The sequence below is a fragment of the Portunus trituberculatus genome, chromosome 44 (genome assembly GCF_017591435.1).
Source record: "Portunus trituberculatus isolate SZX2019 chromosome 44, ASM1759143v1, whole genome shotgun sequence".
Taxonomy (NCBI): domain Eukaryota; kingdom Metazoa; phylum Arthropoda; class Malacostraca; order Decapoda; family Portunidae; genus Portunus; species Portunus trituberculatus.
Window position 1 is genome coordinate 14,206,606 of NC_059298.1, and position 22,500 is coordinate 14,229,105.

General features: G+C 42.9%; 1 protein-coding gene and 1 long non-coding RNA gene across 4 annotated transcripts in view; one reads left to right on the forward strand and one right to left on the reverse strand.

Moving 5' to 3' along the window:
• LOC123518582 (ionotropic receptor 25a-like) overlaps window positions 1-16,650 on the forward strand; it is a 24,184-nt gene extending 7,534 nt beyond the window's left edge. The window contains exons 2-18 of one of the 2 annotated variants that reach the window (XM_045279468.1): window positions 3,074-3,298; window positions 3,958-4,101; window positions 4,305-4,508; window positions 4,764-4,930; window positions 5,080-5,156; window positions 7,645-7,753; window positions 8,005-8,148; window positions 8,350-8,547; window positions 8,987-9,205; window positions 9,808-9,907; window positions 10,596-10,773; window positions 11,164-11,347; window positions 12,925-13,046; window positions 13,725-13,872; window positions 14,030-14,199; window positions 14,953-15,074; window positions 15,472-16,650. In XM_045279468.1, the coding sequence (XP_045135403.1) occupies window positions 3,202-3,298; window positions 3,958-4,101; window positions 4,305-4,508; window positions 4,764-4,930; window positions 5,080-5,156; window positions 7,645-7,753; window positions 8,005-8,148; window positions 8,350-8,547; window positions 8,987-9,205; window positions 9,808-9,907; window positions 10,596-10,773; window positions 11,164-11,347; window positions 12,925-13,046; window positions 13,725-13,872; window positions 14,030-14,199; window positions 14,953-15,074; window positions 15,472-15,653 (2,565 nt within the window). In that variant the 5' untranslated portion in view covers window positions 3,074-3,201 and the 3' untranslated portion in view covers window positions 15,654-16,650. Of the gene's footprint in view, window positions 1-3,073; window positions 3,299-3,957; window positions 4,102-4,304; window positions 4,509-4,763; window positions 4,931-5,079; window positions 5,157-7,644; window positions 7,754-8,004; window positions 8,149-8,349; window positions 8,548-8,986; window positions 9,206-9,807; window positions 9,908-10,595; window positions 10,774-11,163; window positions 11,348-11,847; window positions 11,970-12,924; window positions 13,047-13,724; window positions 13,873-14,029; window positions 14,200-14,952; window positions 15,075-15,471 lie in introns of both variants that reach the window. The other variant, XM_045279467.1, reaches the window with a different exon arrangement.
• LOC123518583 lies at window positions 1,798-7,766 on the reverse strand. Of its 2 annotated transcripts, XR_006678824.1 has the most exons (5): window positions 7,612-7,766; window positions 3,828-3,998; window positions 3,235-3,379; window positions 2,780-2,908; window positions 1,798-2,201 (listed from the first exon to the last, which is right to left on the reverse strand). It is a non-coding gene; the product is annotated as an uncharacterized LOC123518583 (long non-coding RNA). The 2 variants fall into 2 exon arrangements; XR_006678823.1 differs by having other exon boundaries at window positions 1,798-2,908; window positions 7,612-7,765.
• Window positions 16,651-22,500: the final 5,850 nt, after the last annotated feature.

The following is a 22,500-nucleotide window of genomic DNA, read 5'->3' on the forward strand; positions in this document are numbered from 1 at the left end:
AGAGCCTCCCTCAAAAGCAACTAGCATCTATAATTGTCTTTGATTTCCATGCCGTTAAAATCATAAACTTCCTTGAACAAATATGTCTTCAATTTCTTTTTAAAGATATCGATCCTGGCACAACCTTTGATATCACTTGGCAGTTTATTGTAAATCCTTGGTGCGCATCTTGCAAATACTCGACATCCCATGTCAAGGTTATTTCTTGGCTCATGTAGTCTGTATTGGTCTGCATCGTGTTCCTTGGTATGTGCACAAATGTATGAGTGTCAGGGGTCATTTCTCTAATTTTCGCAGTATCATATTCACTCAGCCATGTTTCAGTCAAAGCAAGAATATCCAGATTCTCATCATTAAAGTTCTGATTTCTATTGTCTTGTTTCCAACTGACTGGACATTTAATAAACCACATTTCAACATAGAGCTCACAGCATTAGTAGCCATGATCTGTAATATTTCTGATCCTGTCAATCTCACTTTCCAACACAACACAACAACTATTATTCGCCGAGTGGTCAGTATTCTGTTTCTTAAACCTCACACAGTTTATGCATTTCTTCTCTGTAGATGTGTGTGTGTGTGTGTGTGTGTGTGTGTGTGTGTGTGTGTGTGTGTGTGTGTGTGTGTGTGTGTGTGTGTAAATATAATTAGAAATTCTTATTAGCCTTCACCTCACAGGATAATATGAATTTTGATGGATTCCAGAGAGAGAGAGAGAGAGAGAGAGAGAGAGAGAGAGAGAGAGAGAGAGAGAGAGAGAGAGAGAGAGAGAGAGAGAGAGAGAGGAGGGGAAGAGAGAGGGAGGGAGGGAGAGAGAGCAATATCAATAATAGTAATGATAATGATAATAATAATAATAATAGTAATATTAATAATAATAAAAACAATAATAATAATAACAACAATAATAATAATAATAACAAGAGTAGCTACAACCACAAAACATTTGATAAGGCTTTCTTCCCTCCCTGTGGATGATTACTACTAAACTTCTTAGGCAGCCTACATTGATAACTTTTCTTCTTTGGTGATAAGTAATGCGTGAATGTCATCTGAAGACAAAAGATGAGTCGTGGGGAAGTTGTGCCTCAGACTGACTCAACATAAAGGTGGGACAAGCCGCTGGAACTAAGATTAACGGGGCGAGGTGCGATGGATAATAGAGGAGGAAAGGACCTTGACATACTTCGGGTATAGTGAGGTTTAGAGGCGGCCTTGCACCCTATTCTGAAACATTTCCACGCCGCACCTCCTCTACTTCCAAAAGGCCCTGTCCAGTTGAAGTTACACTGATTTTTAAGGACTTTTTTATGCTTCCAGTGACAGAATAACAAAGTTTGTATATTAATAAAAAAAAAGGAAACATTTTTAAGAATTTGGCTAATTATCTCCTAAAATAATCGTGATGAGAAAGCATACGAACTCATGTATAGTCAGTTAGCCAGTATACCACATGGCATCCGATACATCTCTAGTATATCTTTTCACTCCCCTGAGGTAAAGCAGAACACGCAATACTTTGATGGGTTCCTGAATAGCCTGTGTCTTCCTCGTCTTGAAGGACAAATGTAAATTGAAAATAAGCAAGAAGTCACTTCTACACTTCCCACTAATGTTCTGCTCTCGGGGAGAAGCCAAAACATAACAGCAGCAACATAAAGGATATGAACATACTTAAGTAAATGAAATAAGTAAATAATCACATTAAGGAACTTAAAAAAATAAAATAAAGAAGTAAATGCTGCGCCAATTAATAATCACAATCAATTCAGGTTGTTTGATAATGAAATGTATACGTACACAGATCACTCATTTATCAGATAACATGAAGGCCGGGATCCATTGACTCATGATGACTAAATAGATCCATAGCGGAGGGAGATTCACACTGTTCCCAATAACCAAATCTGGCCTCTTAGCGCTGCTCGACCACGCCTTTCTCCCTCAAAGGTGATTCTCTGCCAGGAAGTGTGGCTTGTGACAGTGCCCGCCACTTTCGGTCCAGGCAGAGTGGATGCGTAATTCTTCTTCATGGGTGGGCCAAACATATTAAGGTTCTACAGTCTCAGTCTGGGATTGATGATGTCACTGTTCCTAGGCTTGGCTCATCAGGTGCGGGCACGATCAATGAGTCTTTGTTTCTCCACAGCCGCGACGAATATTTGTGTGATCAGTGGCGTATAATGACGCACTTGGCGGTCCTGTAGATTGTTACGATGAACGATGTAAACAGTCTTCCATTCAAAAATTATAATTATGTTTCATGAGTTTCACCACTCAGCTGTTTCTCTCTCTCTCTCTCTCTCTCTCTCTCTCTCTCTCTCTCTCTCTCTCTCTCTCTCTCTCTCTCTCTCTCTCTCTCTCTCTTTGTTGAATCATATGTGGTGAGACTTTATTTCAATCCAGCTGACATTACTGCAACGTAAGTGAAGTATAATAATGATAAAATTGATTGATAAGGGCAAGCAGTGTGTGGAATTAATCTATACCCATCATTTAGCCAACATAGTACCGCGAAAGTCGTGTTAAACCGAGAGACTACAACGGCTGTACTTCCAAATATGTTCAAGCGACTTTTGAACGATGACGAGCATAATGTTAACATGAAGCAATTTGGCTACGCACGGTAACTTAGTCATTTAGGCATTTATTTTATACTCAGGTCTTTTCGGTTTCTTTCTCGAGGAGATATTGATCAGGCCAAGCTACAGCCGAATGGGTGTGCATATTTATGAGCATATTGATTTTACTTTTTTGAAGTCCATGCATGCCCTCCCACCTCCAATTTATGCTCTTCCACGACCAACAGCTGGATGACGGACATACAACAGCGTCAGCGGCTGCGGTCTGAACACGAAACTGTTTAGGCTCCATCACTTCTGCAAATTGTCTTCTCATTCATTGTCTTCTGTAATAGGAAGTAAATAGATAAATAACTATAGATAAATATAAACTTGATTGTCTCCTTAATTGCAAAGCCAGACAAGAGAAAGTCCACAATTGATTCAAAAGGAAAATGGGTGAAGTATGTAACACCGCAAGTACTAATCACGTCCCTATACGTCTCCTGCAGGTCTCCACTCCTCACGCCAGCAGGAGGGTGACATAGAGGTTCAGAAGAGTGACGTTGGGCGTGATGGTTCATGAGGCCTGAGGGACCTATATGGTAACATTTGTGCCAGCAAGGTGACACACAGCAACATGAGGAATGTTGACCGTGGTTCCTGTCCTTACTGGTGGAATTTGGTGATGCTGATGATGTTCCTGGCGCAGAGGACAACGGCGCAGCTCACACTCAGTAAGTGATTCTCTGCTTTGCGTGTATCCGTGTTAGATAAGGATGATACGGATGGTGCAGACTTGGCAGGGACGCAACTGTCTTAAAATAGAGAAATAAGAAGCTTAGATAAAGAGTTGAGAAGGATCAGGTAAAGTAAAATAAACAAAAGCTAACTTCGTACCCGCTGCCCTTTACCAAACTGCTTCATGTATTTTTATGGTCACACACACACACACACACACACACACACACACACACACACACACACACACACACACACACACACACACACACACACACACACACACACACACACACACACACACACACACACACACACACACACACACACACACACACACACACACAACTTATAATGATCTATGATGTTTACTCTTATAAGTGGACCAATAAATTGTTACATGTTGACAAAAACAACTACAACAACAACAAGAACAACAACAACAGCTGCAGCAGTAACAACAGCAACAATAACAACAAGAACATATCTCTGTCATTCATTTTCTTTCCTTTTCTAACTCATTACCTGTCTTTCGTCTCCTCTTACAAGTACTCGTTCGTCACTTTCCTTGTTCCCTTTACTCGCTTCTTTCCTTCCTTAGTCTCCACTCCGTTATGTCTTCGCTCTCTTCTCAGTCTCTTCCCTCCCTCCACAGTCAGCACCATCGACGAATCCATGGTTGAAGCCGTGGCGTGGCTGGAGGAGGCGGTGAAGGAAGCAGAGACATCGAGTGGACTCACCATCAAGCAGGAGGTGATCATGACGTCATTGGACAAAGAAGAAGAAAACGAGCAGCAGTGTGAGTGTCGACTGGTGAAGAGAAATGCACGATGACTGGAAAAATACAAGGGATGAGGAGGATTCCTTACGAAAAGAGATTGAAGCTTTTAAATTTGCATTGTTTAGAGAGACGCAGGGTAAGAAGAGATCTGATTAAGGATTTCTAGTGGTATACAGGCAATAATTCAAAGTTAAAAAGGTTCTGGTGTATGATGTTTTCAGTCTGCTCCGCGCTGTTCTCCGGAGCGGCATTGGTACTAGACGTGACTGCTGGGGGTTGGACCTTTGCCCAAGACACAGCGGCAGCCCATGGCATACCCTACGTGCGAGTACAAGTGTCTAATTACCAGTGGCTCGCGGCAACTGACCACCTCCTACAGAGCCGCAACGCTACCGACGCCGCGCTTATCTTCGGCTCGGAGGCAGGTGGGTTTGGTGGGTACGATTGGGCAAATGGGTGTGATGGGGTAGGTGGGTCTAGTAGTTAGTGCGTCTGGTGGGTTAGCAACGAGAACCACTAATCAGGAACACGTTCTTTTATCCTTTTTGCATCCTGCCCGTCTCCCTACTTCTCTCCGTCTGCTCCTAACTCTGTCCCTACAACAATAACTACTACTATATACTGCAACTACGATCATTATTGCTACTTCTCCTCCTCCTACTGTTACTATTACTACTCAGAGCTTGACCAGGCCCTGTACTACCTGGTGGAGGGGTCTGTGGTGCGGGTCATCGTGCTCCCGGGCATCGACGACAAGACGACTACCACGCTGAGGAAGATGCGCCCGGCCCCCTCCTACTATGTCATCCTAGCAGCCACCGATCGACTCACTGCTCTCTTCAACCAGGTGTGTGCCTAATAATGCTCTCTCTCTCTCTCTCTCTCTCTCTCTTTTCTGCGACAACAAAACAAACAGTTTAATGGAGCACAACTTGCTATGATGCGATATATAAACATTAAGATCCTTGGCTAATTTGTTTCTTGTCCTTCATCAAGGCGATAAGGAGGAACCTGGTGACGCGAGACTCCCGCTGGACGCTCGTTGCTATGGACCACGGCGCTGAGAATTTCGAGTTAGTTGCTGCAGTGAACAGATCTACAACATTGCGGTGGTGGCGTGCTGCAGGGGCGATATGCTAAAACGCTTTGCTCTCTCATCATGATTATTTTCAATGGCCACAGAGATGACTAGTCGGGTTCTCAAGAGTGTTTCTACTTTTAATAATATAAAAATCTTGTTAATCTTTCTCTGGAATCATAAAAAAAAAATACTCTAAAAAAACTCACACAGTTTCTATTAGAGTCTTTTGAACGTATTGGAGGAGCAGCGCAGAAGTGTTTCAGAATATTGCTTCTAAATTAACTCCACCCGCGGCTTTAAGCTATGCGCGCCAGCCAGCCAGCCAACCATCGACTTCCCTTTCCTAGGCATGACATATCATGTATTTATTATTGAGATATCGCCATTGTATTTAGGTGTGGGCCAGAGGGGAGGAAATAGGCGCCGTGCAAAGCCAGGCGGGGGGATATTGACGACGAGGACAGAAGGGTTGCGTCTTGAAGGCTAATGGGTGATGGCGGGCTGGCTGGCTGGCTATGACTTAAAATATTCATGCTAGTACTGAGCGACGGCTGTAAGTTATACCATACATGTGTGTGTGTGTGTGTGTGTGTGTGTGTGTGTGTGTGTGTGTGTGTGTGTAGGTGTGAACTAAACTCCAAGGATGATTATAATAAATTAACAGGAAAAAAAAAGAATGGGAAAAACAGTAACAGTGTGTGTGTGTGTGTGTGTGTGTGTGTGTGTGTGTGTGTGTGTGTGTGTGTGTGTGTGTGCACGTGTGTGTGAAATAAGAGAATTATTAACACGTCATACTGTACTTGACGACGCAAAAACTCGCATGTCACTACCAGACCCTCCATCCTCAAAATATTTAGCAATGAAACCACGACCACCACCATCACCACCACCACCACCACCACCGTCAGCTATGTGGTCATGGTGTTGGTGGTGGGAGGGGTGGTAGTGATGATGGTGGTAGTGCATACATGAATACTATATATGGTACCGCATGTTTCTAACCCAGTTACTAATGTGTGTGTGTGTGTGTGTGTGTGTGTGTGATGAACGCGCTTCACGTATGCACATATTCAATTCATACAATACCACGTCTCACAAAAAATAATAATAATACAATAACTAAACAAAATAATTATTCCAACGTAAAACAGGTACAAAAAGCAAATTCCAAAACTGACATCACGAAGAGAGAGAGAGAGAGAGAGAGAGAGAGACGGTGGTGATAGATGTCCTCCCTAAACGCGTACTGTTCTCACTGGCTATTCTTCCTTGCCTCTCTTCATACCTAGTCAAACTTTTCCGATTTTGTGCATTATCCACCCTTCTTTCCTATTCTTCTCCATGGCATTGAAATAATAGAAGACAACTTGAATTTTGTCCTCCATAGTCATTTTTTTGTAAACTTATATCGATTACTTGTTTGTTCTGTGGACATAATAGTGTTATCTTATCAGCAACTATGAAATAAGGACGGAAAACAGTCAAAGTACTATTGTTTTCCTTGTCTTTTTCCACGCGCTCTCTTCTTGTTGTCTTGTCAAACGTTTTTCCTTCTGGAACTTTACCAAACACTCCCTTGTCACATGGGCATAACATCGCTATTTTGTTATTGACGACGAAATAAGAATAGCAGAAGACAGGATAAACACAAATTACAATGATAACGATGTCTTGGCAATCTTTGTATCTCAAGTATATCAAGGCTATCTTATCTTGCCCATATCAATTAAAAAAAATAAAGAGAAAATGCATACTTTACTCAGATTATGACTGGTTAGATCATAAACAATTACACAGAATTATGACTAGTTACATACATGATATGAATCTTTGTAACAACGCTGTTCTATCCACACTAATCATAAACAAGAAAAGAAGAGAAAATTAACCTCTACACAGATTATGGCATACCAGATAATAAGATCCACCTTGGGAACTATACATTTCAGTCTCGCAATTAAGTGTGTGTACCAACGACGCTATTTTACTAACATCAATCATGAAAAGAAAAGAGAAAATAAACCTGTACGCAGATTATGGATGGGCAAACAATAAAGGTAGTGTTAGCGAGGTGAATATTTCATCACACTGTCGGCTGCTGAACGTTATGACTTAGTAGGGACGTGACAAGGCGACGGGCTAACGCTTGAATAATGTAAGTCGCTCCATCAACACCACCTTGCCGTCCCTTCCTTCATTCCTTCCTTCTCCCTTCAGTCTGAACTCCCAAGCAACAAAAGTGTCAGCATAATCATCTCCCTGACTTGTTATCGCCAATATCGCCATCATTACCAGTAAATCAACATCTTACGAGTATCATGGTACATCGCGTCACAGAGGACCACTACAAAAACTAATCAATGCTAAATATTTTGCTGTAAACGTAGGATTAGATGGAGAGAGAGAGAGAGAGAGAGAGTGTGTGTGTGTGTGTGTGTGTGTTTTACCTTTTTAATATCATAGTGGATGTTTACCGGCAGCCGAACAACGCTGGCGGGCTCCACAGGCGTTACTCTCGTGAATCCGACGCGGGAGGTTTGCTGCGCCGCCAGGAACACTCAGTCCTTCTGCGACTGTGACAATCTTGTGGTGGGTACTCTCTCTCTCTCTCTCTCTCTCTCTCTCTCTCTCTCTCTCTCTCTCTCTCTCTCTCTCTTTTTTGTATCAAATTTAAGTTATGCGTAAAAAAATGTTTCGTTTTCAAAAAGGTTAGCCACAGCTCCTTTCCATTATCGTACGCTGTTACTGTTGTAGTGTATTAGTGGCTATAAAAGAAATAATGTTCTCTCTCTCTCTCTCTCTCTCTCTCTCTCTCTCTCTCTCTCTCTCTCTCGCCCCAGGTACCTAAAGCCATCACGCTGAACGCTGTGCTCATGCTGGTTCGAACCCTCAAGGCTGAAGATCAACAGAACATTGCCGGAACCTGCGACGCCCCACCCGACACCCCGCCCTCCACCACCTCCTTCTACACGGGGCTGCAGACGGTGCGCATCATCCACCCACCCAGTGTTCATGGAGTAATTGCACAATACTTGAGAAAAATGTCTGTTAGTTAATCCGTTTTCTTAGAGTCATTTACGAGTCTTCTACAGTTGTTTCTGTTCCTTGCATCTTCCCCTGTGACGTCCTTCCTTCGTGTTTATGTCCGTTGATATGGAAGTGTGAGGTAAATTTGCTTGGTGCAGGAACTGGGGTCGTGGCCTGGCATGAAGTGGCGATTCGACAAAATGCAGATGGAGCCTCAATTGGCGTTTAATATCCAAGCGATCAATAGCACGGCCAGCCAGATGGTGGGCAGCTGGAGCACTGACGAGGGCCTGCAGCTCATCCCTGGGTTCGAGCACTCCCCAATACGTCGCCACTTCAGGCTTGGCACAATACTGGTGGGTCCCGCAGCTGGGCATCAGGAATCTTGCTCTCATAACACCTACTTAGCCTTATTCTTAACAGCAAACAAGTGACTGAAAGATGTACATTCCTCTCTTTTTAATTTTGTTGCTCTCTCTCATGCAGCAAACCCACGCAATGAGAGATGTTTTAGTCTTATATCTTTCATCATCCTTGTTATATTATGCTTAGATCTTTGCACTCACCACCGTTAACACCACAACAACATCATTTGTACATTTGCTTACATACTAAGCTGTTTCTCACCCAAATAGACGGAGAAATAAGAGAGAGAGAGAGAGAGAGAGAGAGAGAGAGAGAGAGGAGGGAGGGGGAAGCTTCGCCTACCATATCCTCAAGATACAGAACGAAAGTGGTTTCCCTACTCATCTTATCTCTCTCTCTCTCTCTCTCTCTCTCATTCCTCTTTCCCAGTCTCGCCCGTGGGTGAGCCTAAAGAAGGGCGCGGCGGAGAGCGAGGCGATGCTGTCCACGGATCCCAATGACTACGTGGGCTACTGTGTCGACTTGGCAGAGCGCCTCGCCAAGGAGATGAAGTTCGACTACGACTTTAGGTTCCCCAAAGACGGACAGTACGGCGTGAGGCAGAAGGACGGGACCTGGAATGGCCTCGTGGGGGACCTGTCTAATGGGGTGAGAGAGAGAGAGAGAGAGAGAGAGAGAGAGAGAGAGAGAGAGAGATGAGTTTTAACATAAAGAGGACCAAGACCAGGGTTGAAATATAACATGTATTATCGTAGATTCCGAAATGTCATGTTAGAAAGATGTAGGTACCTATATTCCAGCCTTAGTCTTGATCTTCAGGTTGAGATTATGTCTTTTAAGTCTTCCTGTTCCATTCTCAGCACACAGAGCAGCACCGGACTGCCTTAAGAGTCTGCAACATTTAATACACTGCAAACGTAATGATGAGCACCTGACAGTGAACCCTCGAACTTGCCTACCTTACATACTATAGTCAATATGTCAAAAATCTTCAACATTTTATGGTGTATTCCATACTCTTTACTCATTATGATGAATTCCTTACGACACAACTTCCTCATTGACCTCATAATTGAGATTATATAACACAATCATTTTACACACTACTATATGTCAACTTGTCAAGAATCACTTCAGGTTATCACGCACCGCACTTTCCGACCATTAGCAATACGCGCGTCATGCACGCTGGTCTTACTATACTGGTGATCTGAAGTGTACTGCATATATACTTGTATACCAACACGCAGGTGACAGATATCATCGTGGCGCCCCTCACAATGACCTCAGAGCGGGAGGAGGTCATCGACTTCGTGGCGCCCTACTTTGATCAGTCTGGTATCTCTATTGGTAAGCCTGCATTGACCTTCGTGACATCCGTGACCGTATTCTAAAACCCTTTGTTCTCTCATCACGGCTAGCAGGGTTTTCAAGCGTGTTTTCATATCGATGATGTAGAAGTCTTGTACTTAATCTGTCACTAGACCAACAAAAACATCCTTAGAAATCCGTGGCACTTTAACTAGAAGATTTTTTGGGGGTGAAGTAGCTGCATGACGGCGCACAAAGGTTACAGAATATGGTCTTCAAACAGGCACTGCCCAAATTTCTGTCAGGAACAAAATAGCATAGAAACACAATGGAAACCACAAGAAGTTTGGCAAGTCTACACGTGGCAGTCACTGAATGAAATATATCTCATCTGTAAACTTATCTAGTCTTCTTTTAGAGTATCCTAGCAACGTTTTTTACTAAGTTTATTTATTCCATCTATTCACCACTCTGTAAACCAATTCATTCCCATTTCTTTTTAACTAATTTCGTCAAGCGTGAATCCAATTTTTCTTGTGCTGAGAATTTCGTTCACATCTCTCTTGTTATATTCCCCATACCATTCCAGAGATAAAAATCGATATTCATTAATTCCATCCGTTTATTTATTCATATTTATTTTATTCCTATTTACTTATCTATCTATCTATCTATTCATACTCCACAATGTTAATTTTGTTTCTCGTATCCTGGTTGTGTCTATCAGTGATCCGGAAGCGGCAACGGGAAGAGAGTCTGTTCAAGTTCATGACGGTGCTTCGCGCGGAGGTGTGGGTGTCCATCGTGGCGGCGCTGGTGGTGACGGGCATCATGATCTGGCTTTTGGACCGCTACTCGCCTTACTCCGCCCAGAACAACTCCACCCTCTACCCGCCTAACTGCAGGTTCGCGTTCCCAACTTCGTCTCTTTACCCTGTCGTTACTGTTATCGTAATAAGACAACTTCTTATCTGTGCATGTACTTACTGCGTGTCTTATTATAAACATATACTACTACGTAAGAACTTTGATATGTAGAAAAATAAGGGAACCCGCAAGAAACAAACATCCTATCGCCCTCATCCATGAGTTTGTTTAATCTTTTGGAGCCCTTTAACGGCTAGGCACTGAGCACTTGATTACTGAGTTGTCATTGTTTTTCCATTCAACTACTTGAAAACTCATTTCTTCCTCTCTCTATTTTTTTCCTCATCTAACTTTGTCAAGCTTGAACGTATAATTTCCTTTTATGATACACTGTACATTCAATCTTCATATTTTCTTGATGCTCCTAGAAAATTTACGCTGAAGGAGAGTTTCTGGTTTGCCCTGACGTCGTTTACGCCCCAAGGAGGAGGGGAGGCGCCCAAAGCTCTGAGTGGACGGACGCTGGTGGCTGCTTACTGGCTGTTCGTGGTGCTGATGCTGGCTACCTTCACCGCCAACCTGGCCGCCTTCCTCACCGTGGAGAGGATGCAGGTTTGCCATATCGCCTGCACTGTGCACACCGAGAAGCCTTGTACCTCAGTTGTTATTTTCACTTAAAGGCAGACAGCTTGGGTAAACTTTAAGCTGCCTTCTAGACTCTGTTGGTAGACATAAGAGGAAGAAAGTTTCCAATTTGCTTAAGTTAATTACCTATTCTATAGGGGATGAAAAGAGTCTTATGGTATGGGTGTCTCTTAATTAAGCTATGATATTTCAGAGTAGACAATAAAGACGCATTAGGTGCGGCACATAGCAGCAAAAGGCTCGCAGCGGTTCAAACAAAACTAGTCAAAACGAAATGATGACAATAGCACAAGGAATGCATATATATAGGAAAGAATTGCCTCTTATAGGCTCATCATAGTGACGGATTATTAGGGCACAGGTTAGTTACTGGTGGACACCAATAAGGCAAGAGAGTACAAAGTTTAGGCTAGGGTTGCGCGAGGGTGACTCGGCTGTCAGACTCACTAAACAGTAGCGATCCCCAGACGCCCGTGAGCTCCCTGGACGAGCTGGCCAGACAGAGCAAGATCAACTACACGGTGCTGCAGTCCACTTCCGTCTTCCAGTACTTCGAGAACATGGGCGCCGCCGAGGAGGAGCTTTACCGGTACAGCCACGGGCCCGCGGCGATCTCACGAAACTCAGTAGATTTATTGCTTACTGCAACATTTTTGTTACAGCATTTTTCCAGACATGACACTGCAAGTGGTTTGCATATTTTTCATGCATTTTTTCACCACAGTAGAATCACGCCAATCAATTTTTGCATGGCATGAAGTTTTTTTGTCTGCCGGATTTTTCTAACATATTTTGCATGATTTATGCAACAAGACGACGTATTAACCACGACAAGTGGGAGGGTGCCACCGCCACCACCACTCCTAGCCTCGTCTGGCTCTTGCTGTGGCGTCTATTTTTTCTCCCGGCAGTTTTTTTTTTTTTTTTTTTTTTTTTTTGCTTGGTATCATAAACTGAAACTTTTGCATTTTTGTAGCGGGAACCGTTTTAGGTACAAGAAGCCAGAGCTATCACATTAATACGGAAACAAATGACTTTGTTATAGGAATCGTGTCGCGGCACACTTATGTCTATGGACCAAACGCTAACTGTCTCTTTACGGTGACGTCACTTTGCCATTCGCACCAGGCTCTGGCAGGCAGTGTCCCGAGGTGCACCACTCACGTTCTTTAATGATGATTCTATTGAAACAATCTTGACTTCGGAATAACTGCTGGTTTGTGAGTGCCACGTGTGACGGATAAACCAGCCTAGAGCAGGCACAGTGCCACAGAAATGTGAGTTGTGCATGAATGAGGTCTATGGGTCTCATTTCTACAGGACTACAGGGACCGGGCAGGTAACCAGGGCCTGTACACAGCGGCAGCACTTGGCAAGGAACAATACCCCTGCAGCCGGGTAGAGTCTTAAAAGGGACAGAATCTTTGCAGGAATAAGGCCTGTATAAAATACGGGGGGAAGAAATTGTGTAGGGGTAGGCCGTGCAGGGGCAGGCCTATGCATGGGATGAATACATCAGCAGACTGACGTTGCCTTTCCTGCAGTCACCTGTGCAGTCCCTGGAGGCCTTAGCGCGCCAGGCTAAGATTAACTTCACCACCGTCAAGGGATCGTCCACCTTTGAGTACTTCGACAACATGGCCAAGGCGGAGGACGAACTGTTCAGGTACTCACAGACGGCCACACTTCCTTGGCCGCCTTGGCTGCCTTGGCCGCCTTTCACGCCACGCCGCTCACTGTCATGATTTCCCTCTCCTTCCGCTGCCTGGAGGGACTTCATGAGCTGCCACATGTCTGTGTTGTGATGGTCGTCTGCGTGTGTCATTTTGCATGCATGTGTTGCATTACTTCTGCTGTGGATATGTATGGTTTATCAGATTTACACTCCTCAAATTATAATCTGCCTATATTCGCCACTTTTAACCATCTTTTTTTTTTTTTCCTGCCCTCCTTATAAGCGTTCTTGCTTCACGTCTTTAAGAGTCGTGGTCCTCCGTGCACTAACTGATTATTTGCCGTTCACTGAACTTCCTCTTTGATGTACATTTTTCGCCTGGCCTCAGAAACAGTGCTTCCACCTTCCATCCAGCCAGCCTGTCTATCTGCCTGCCACCTTAATCACAGAGAGACTCGTATGAACAAGTCTTGGCATCGATACTGTTCACCATGTATTATCTTATAGTTGTAGTAGTAATAATCGTACTTTAGTAGTAAGGGGACACCGAGAGCCAGCATAACGGAGTCATAGATAAACAAAATGATAACTCTGCATGAGAGCTCGCAAGCCAAGCGGTGAATGAATGCCTCAGGTCCAGACGCCCTGCTGACAAGGTTTACTTGCCAGGGTGTGGAAGGAACTGACACTGAACAGCACCAGCGACCAGAGCAAGTACCGTGTGTGGGATTACCCCATCAAGGAGCAGTACACACACATCCTGCAGGTGATCGTCGACTCCAAGCCAGTCCTTCACGCCGAGGAGGGATTTCAAAGGGTAACAGCGAAATTTTATACACAACAAACCTCTCTCTCTCTCTCTCTCTCTCTCTGAGGAAGGTTCTTTTTTCAATGGTCATTCATGAAACTGCATGCATGTATGATGTATATCATCGCGGAATAACGGTATGAGGCGATGCTCTCCGCTATTTCAGGTGCGGAACAATGAAAAAGGAGAGTTTGCCTTCATCCATGACGCTTCGGAAATCAGGTATGAGGTACTGCAAGACTGCCAACTCACCGAGGTCGGTGAGCCGTTCGCCGAGCAGCCGTACGCCATCGCTGTCCAGCAAGGCAGCCACCTGCAGGACGAGATAAGTAGGGCGTGAGTGTCGCAGCGATAGTCTTACTAAGTCAGGGATTCCCAACCTGTCATTCACCTCAAATTCCCTCTCCCTCCTCCCTTTCTCCCTCTCCCCCATTACGGAGCGAGTTCAGAGCTCATAGACCGATCTTCGGGTAGGACTGAGACCACATCACACACAACACACACCGGGAAAGCGAGGCCATAACCCCTCGAGTTACATCCCGTACCTATTTACTGCTAGGTGAACAGGGGCCACACATTAAGAGGCTTGCCCATTTGCCTCGCCGCTTCCCGGGACTCGAACCCAGCCCTCTCGATTGTGAGTCAAGCGTGCTAACCACTACACTACGCTGTGTGTGTGTGTGTGTGTGTGTGTGTGTGTGTGTGTGTGTGTGTGTTTGTCCTTTATCGCTCACCAGTTCAGCGTGATGTTTCCACACTGTCTGTGGTCTTCAGTGTTCTGTTAGTGACAGGCAGCATTAATGGAGTTTAGAGCGCCACTAGGTTGGCTTGATGGTGTCTATGACCGTCAAGATGCCTGTGTCATATATTGGTTTGTGCGCTGCATGTTCGTGTCCTAAGCTTTCCTAGTCACTGCAAATCTTGTAATTATAGTTCGTTACTTGTAATAACCATAATACAGGAATTTACATCCTTATCTTTTTTTTCTATCAAAATGTATTGGTGAGGGTAACGTAACTTCTCGTCACGGGCAGTGCTTTTACCGAGAACACCAAGGGTCACTCACACTGACACATTGCCTGGCTGCAGAATACTGGAGCTACAGAAAGACCGCTACTTCGAGGCTCTGACAGCGAAGTTCTGGAATAGAACGGAGCGCGGAGCCTGCCCGGATGATAGTGACTCAGAGGGCATCACGTTGCAGAGTCTAGGTCAGTTATTCTCCAAAATTTGAGAATGATATATTCAGAATTTGTGTTCATCTTGTCAAGCTTTGGAAGGCTTCAGTAAATAAAAAGAATATTTCTTTTTTTCCTATGATATTCTTTATAAGACTAGTTATTTGACTTTAAGTAAGCATTTGTTGATTGGTGACACGACTCGCTGTCTGACAGTGGGCTCCAGATCACGATCATCTTCTCTTGCCTGCACTAGAATTAAAGCAATTCTATAAAATCTGAGATAAGAGGATTAAAACAAGATGAAAAGTAGGAAATTTAAATGTAATTACATTTTTTCCTATTTTTCTTTGATTAATAACTCTCATTTCTCTCTCTCTCTCTCTCTCTCTCTCTCTCTCTCTCTCTCTCTCTCTCTCTGCTTGGGCAGGAGGAGTATTCATCGCCACGCTGATCGGCTTGGCCTTGGCCATGGTGGCCCTCGCCGTGGAGGTTCTATACTACAAGCGCGGCAAAGGTTCTCACGTCTCGGATATCACACCGAGGAAATCTCTCAAAATGGTTCCAAATAAGAGTCACGTGTCTCGCATCAACGTGACGCCAGTGTACTAGAGGACGACTCGCCGCCAGATATAAGTCATGTCCGGGGCATGTTTAGTGATGGAAGATGAAAGGGTGTTTCCAGACCAAGGGACACCATAAACCATAGCATTTTCGAAGTGCTGCTGAACACAACAATCTGGAAGGCACCGGGTACCCAAGGCACCATAGGCCATGCAAGGTGCATCAGCACCGCACTTCGTGGAGGCTGAATCAACGTAATGTTAGGACATATGAAGGAAGATAGGCTCCTGTAGACACCGCTGACTCAGACCCATTGCCACACGCTGTAATCATTACGAGTATTTCTCGCCACCTTCTGTCCTCAACAGCACCTATTATGTTATAACGTACTCATATAACCCTCTGTTGAAGGGAAAACAAATGTAATATAACTTACAGTTACCACAGTACGTGATGACTGGTGATTGTGACGTGTTTGTTTAATAGTGAATCAAAATAGATCTGCTGCATCCACCTTACAAATGTTGCAAGCGCAGGTATATTAATGTGTTGACTTAAATTATACCTGGTATCAATGTCAGACGAAGACCACATGACTGCTTGCTTCCAGACCTGACCACCACAACCTGGCTTTTGAAGCGGCTGACGCGCCATGATTCATGCGTATACAATCTGAATGCTATATATTTATTTTCATTTTTCTCTCCACTCGATGAAATCAGATAACAGAGATACAAGAACATTAAGATATTTCAATGTGCAAATATTCTGTCTTTCGATTTGTAACGACACCAAATTTTAGGATAAAGCTAGCATGTTGACTTTAGAGACAGTTATTGGCAAGCAGATCTGCACCGGGATGTACTGTTCTGGGGCCAAAATTATTTGTATGTTTCCCAAGAGCAGCGCAGTCTGTTATTTTCTACGAAAGCAATTATCTGTTATATTGCTGCATGCAAGCGTCCATTTGAAGTCATATGCATTGACGCTAATAAGAGGGTTATGCGATATATAGAGTAGATCAATAAATAAACACTGAAAAAAATAAAGTAGCTTTCTTGTTTCCTGTAAATGTCGGGTTTCATCTTCAACATAAGCTTCCTCTCAGGGCTGCCTGCATTGCATTGGTTGCATTGGTTGCACAGGTTCCATATGCTGCACGGATTGCACAACAGGTTGCACAGGTTGAGAGAGAGAGAGAGAGAGAGAGAGAGAGAGAGAGAGAGAGCTATGACCGACTCAACCAACGCCATCTTGAGCTGATGGCGTTGTTTCAGTGCATCGCTGCGTTACCTTCCCCCAGCCTCAGTCTGCCGCCAGCCACCGTTCACACTTGTCGGTCCTCCTTTACACGCTAGTGCCGATTTGCTGCTCATCGTGTGCTATCCAGACTTAACGCTGTGAAGTAAGGCAATGTTAATCACACCAGTCTTTCAAAATTTCATTCTTAAATGTAGTTGTGGTATGAAGATCGAAATCAAAGACTTGAAGAAAAGGAGTTGATATATTAAAATATGTATGCATGAATTTAATTTGTGATATAACAGTGGCGCTAAACTCAGACTTCTCTCGTCATTGTCAGCATGGAGAGCAGCGGCCGCCAGGAGGTGGTGGACACTTCCCGGAGAGAGGTGAGTCGTAGCGGAGGCGTCTACGGCCTGGAGGGGATTGGACTTATGTTGGCGCTCACCTTCATCATCAGGGTGATCGGCGATATCGTGAGGAGAGCAACTCAAGGACGGGCGCTGGCATGGAGTGTCGAGAGGGAAGTGGAGAAAATGTGGAGCAAAGTGGTGGCAGCCTTGACTTAAGAGGACTTTATTCCAGCTACTGGAGTAAAGTTTCATGGAGGATGAATGGACCAGACTCAGTAATTAAGTTGTTAGTTCTGAGTCATTAGGGAGCTTTCTAAGAACTATCCTGACGTAGGTGACAACTTCGCCCTGTCCTTCACCACCTCAACATGGATTCCAGGCGCGCTTCATCCAAATATTCACAGTGACGCAAAAATCAAGTATTGCCTCTTATTCAAGAAATCCGTGGAATCATTTATATGCTTTTGGATCACCTGATGGTTTAGTGATGCTTTGTACTGACCCGCTGCATGATACGTAATAATCATCAGTGCAAGTGACATTGTCATCTGTATGAACATTAACTGAGAGAGAGAGAGAGAGAGAGAGTGTGTGTGTGTGTGTGTGTGTGTGTGTGTGTGTATTATTTTATGGACTATAAGGTTATTTAATATGTCCGTATTTGCCGACAATATACTGTACATTAAAAAATGTTACATACTCCTTACAAGTCGGTATTGAAACTATAGTTAATAAACTACTTATTTACCTATATATATATATATATATATATATATATATATATATATATATATATATATATATATATATATATATATATATATATATATATATATATATATATATATATATATATATATATATATATATATATATATATATATATATATATATATATATATATATATATATATATATATATATATATATATATATATATATATATATATATATATATATATATATATATTTTCGTGTGTGTGTGTGTGTGTGTGTGTGTGTGTGTGTGTGTGTGTGTGTAAGTCACCATTCACCACCACGGTTGCCCGCTGGTCACCCAGTCAGTCCTCCCCATTACGGAGAGAGTTCAGAGCTCATAAACCGATCTTCGGGTAGGACTGAAATCACAGTACACACTCCACATACCGGGAAAGCGAGGCCACAACACCTTGAGTTACATCCCTTACCTATTTACTGCTAAGTGAACAGGGGCCACACATTAAGAGGCTTGCCCATTTGCCTCGCCGCTTCCTGGGACTCGAAACCGGGCCCTCTCGATTGTGAGTCTAGCGTGCTAACCACTACAATACGCGGCGTATATGTGTGTGTGTGTGTGTGTGTGTTATTCACCATGGTCTTCTACTGGTCACCCAGCGAGCCTTTCCCCTACAGAAAGAGCTCAGAGCGTATACTGACCGATCTTCGGGTAAGACTGAAACCACACCACCCACCTCACAGCGGATCAGCGAAGTCACAATCCCTCGAGTTACATCCTGTACCTATTTACTGCTGGGTGAACACGGGCCACACTGTGTGTGTGTGTGTGTGTGTGTGTGTGTGTGTGTGTGTGTGTGAATCAATGTAACCAGAGATCTGGAAATAAATAAATATGACAAAAATAATCATAATGCTTAGCACCGATTTTCATTAATCTCAAATAATAAACTTGAGACTGTCTTTACAGGACATCATCCCGCGCTAACACCAGCAACAGTTCTCACACTCCACGTCCTGACACCCTCACTCCACTTCCCTGAGCAAAACAATACAAATACTTAAATAAAGCATTAGTTACCACGGTTGATGCTCTGCCACTCTTATTCTACTCTTCCCTGAGCAAAATAAAACAGTATTAGTCTTCACACCTCACGTCCTGCCAGCTTCATTGCACTTAATGTGGCAATAGTTCACTTCTCTCGCCGCCATCAGTCCTACCGGCCTCCATCCAGCAGCATCTATATTGGTAGCATCCGTTTTAAGTCGCCTTCAATAACCTCTACATCAGGGTTTCTCAAGCTTGGGTATGATTGATTTACTGCCTGAGATATATGACAGAATTTTTTGTAGGATACGTGACGTATTATAGAAGCTGGACTGACTCATGGATTGATAGACAATTGTTGGCATTACGCACGGAAATGATGAATTAAAGGCTACATATAGTAACAGATTTTAAATACTTACTGATTTACGAACAGATTTTTTTGTGTGTGTTTTTGTCACTATACATTAATAAATTCGTGGACTCATTTGTTATTCACTGATAAATTCCTTGATGGAAATGTTAGGTTCTGTGTGTTCTACTGAATTCTGGCCAAGAGGTACGTGACTAATACTGAAAGACTTCATAATAAGATAACAAAGATTGAAAACAGCTGTCCTACAAACAAAGGCAGCATCGCAGAGAATACACAATATTTCCAGCGTCGATGTACAAGACTATGTAAGTACATTGATGTAAGGCGCAGCAACATCGTTATCATATGGCACCACTACACAACATTAAAAAGAAATTAAAATCATTGTGGTAGAGTATAATGAGAACAACGACAAAATTGTAGTAATAGAGTACAAAAAATGGTAATAGCAGTAATAAAATATGTGATTGGGTATAGTAATAATAGTAACAATATTGTAATAGAGTAAAATAGTGATAACAAAATTGTAATAGAGTATAACAATAGTAATAATATTATAGTAGAGTACAGTAATAGCAATTATAGTAATGAAATTGTGGTACAGTAGAACATTAATAATAGTAGTAACAAAATTGTGAAAGGATATAGTAACAGTCATAACAACAACAGTATTGTCGTGGATTAGAATAACACCACTAACTCATTATCGTCCTTCACTGCCGCCATTAACACCTCCCAACGGTCTGATCCAAACACTTATCTTCAGCGACGCATTTTGCATCACTAACAGAGATTTTATTTCCTGCTTGCCTGAAATTTACAAATACATAACTCAACATCTTCCAGTGTTTATTTCAGATTAGTCTTTCTTGTTTGATTGCTACAGACGGACACACGGTTATTAGGCTGTGGGAAGGCAAAGAATGAAAAGATAAGCATGGTAAACTAGTGGGTAGGTCGTGCAGCAAGGATGAGAGCAAGTAAGTAAGATGTGCTGCGAGAAGTTTGGAAGAGCGTAGGTGTTCCAAGCATTATGTATGGTATGGATATGATTGTGTGGAATGAAAATGAACTAAAGAAGTTAGAAGTAAGACAAAATAGAGTAGCATGAATGGCATTGAATGCAACAATTGAATGCAGCGATAGAAGCTCTGAGGGGAGACATAGGGTGGAGTACCTTTAGAGAGAGACATGTAAAAGCAACGCTGAGATACAAGGCTAGATTAGAGCGAATGGGTGATGCAAGACTAGTAAGAAAGGTGTTTCTATGGAATGTTAGGAGTAGCAGATGAGGGAAGAAGTGTGTCAAGATGGTGTAAAGAGTGGCTTAGAAACTAGTTGGGCTTTTCAGCGGGTTTGGGGAGGCATGTTAAGAGTGACTGGAATATGGTTATTAGAAATGGGGAGGGCCTAGAGTGGGATGAAAGAAAGTGGAAATGTGAGATAGACAGAGTAGTGAAACATGTGGGGATTGAATGAATGGAAGAATAAGATGGAACAAAAGAGTGCTTTGGAGTGGCACAGAAAGAAAGAGGCCCCGATGTATGAAAAGTGGTAGGAGAGAAGCCTTCTCTTCCGAGCGAGGGCACAGTATATGGATGTGAATGCAAGGAGTTACAGATGGTCTGAGTCCCGCAGCAAGGTGTGCCAGATGTGAGACATGGGAGAGGATGAGACGGTGGAACATGTGGCGTTGGAATGTGTGATGTATGCCAGAAACAGGAATGAAATGATGCAGGTGGTGCTGAGGAAACTGGGGAATGTCAGAGTGGAGATGATAGGAAGGGAATGGATGGTGTTGCTGCTGGGGTTGTGTGGAGACACCAATGACAGGATGATTGAGGCTGTGAAGGAATTCCTGGAGCGAATGTGGCGTGCTAGATGTGTGAATCAATAAGGTGAATTTTGGTGATTGCTCTCTATTTGCCGTCTTTTCTTTTTTACCCTACTGTTGCTTTTACAAAGGACTGACTCAGTAGCAATCCAGAGTCGCCAGTAACATCAAGATCAAGATCAAGATCATTAACTTATTGCTTTCAAACGGTACTCTCGCTTTCTTCTTCATATTATCATTATTATTATTATTATTATTATTATTATTATTATTATTATTATCATTAGTAGTAGTAATAGTAGTAGTATCAATATATATATATATATATATATATATATATATATATATATATATATATATATATATATATATATATATATATATATATATATATATATATATATATATATATATATATATATATATATATATATATATATATATATATATATATCAAACAGGTAACATTATAACAAGGCAAATAAAATGCATTATTGCACTCATTTTTTCTTTTTTTTTTTTTTTACTTTTTTTTTTTCCTCACAAAGGAACAATGTTGTCACAGCGAGAAATTGTTGTGTTGGTCGTAGTGACGCGCCGCGGTGGCAATTGTGGACACTATCAAGTTGTCCCAGCCTGAGAGGAAAGGCAGCTCTCGACCGAATGATCTGCCATTGCGTACTCGCTGAGCCACGTCCACCGCGATCCTAACGAGGAAGCTGACGAGTCCAAAGATAGCAAGAACTTCAAGTGCCACAGAACTTTTGAGGCCACCGTCCCTTCCTTCAACACTCCATGATTCCATCCAATCAGCATACCAGCTTGACATCCTGAGCTGTGTGGCTGGGACTGTTAATGGTAGGTCCAGTGTGGTATTGAAGAGGCTGGTGGTCTCAAGATCACTGTGGCTCCACAGTGATCTGTGGCGTGTTTAACTGACGCGACACTTGGCGATTCGTTCCAGCACTTGGCCCGTCACCATGTCAGGGACGTAGAGCATCCACTGCTGTCTCGGCACCAGCTCCCTCCTGTATGCTACCTCCGCTTGTCTTGCTCACTCTTTTGTGTGTGTGTGTGTGTGTGTGTGCAAAGTGGGAGGTTAGAATAGCGACGCACGTGAGAACGGGGCCACAGTACCGCTATGAAGCCGTAATAGCGAGTTCCTATCTGCTCAGTAATTACTGCAACTTCACATGGTGTTTGGACAAGCGCTCCATGTGCACTTATTAAAGTGCGTCATGGTTTGCGGTGGTAATGCTCATAATATATATATATATATATATATATATATATATATATATATATATATATATATATATATATATATA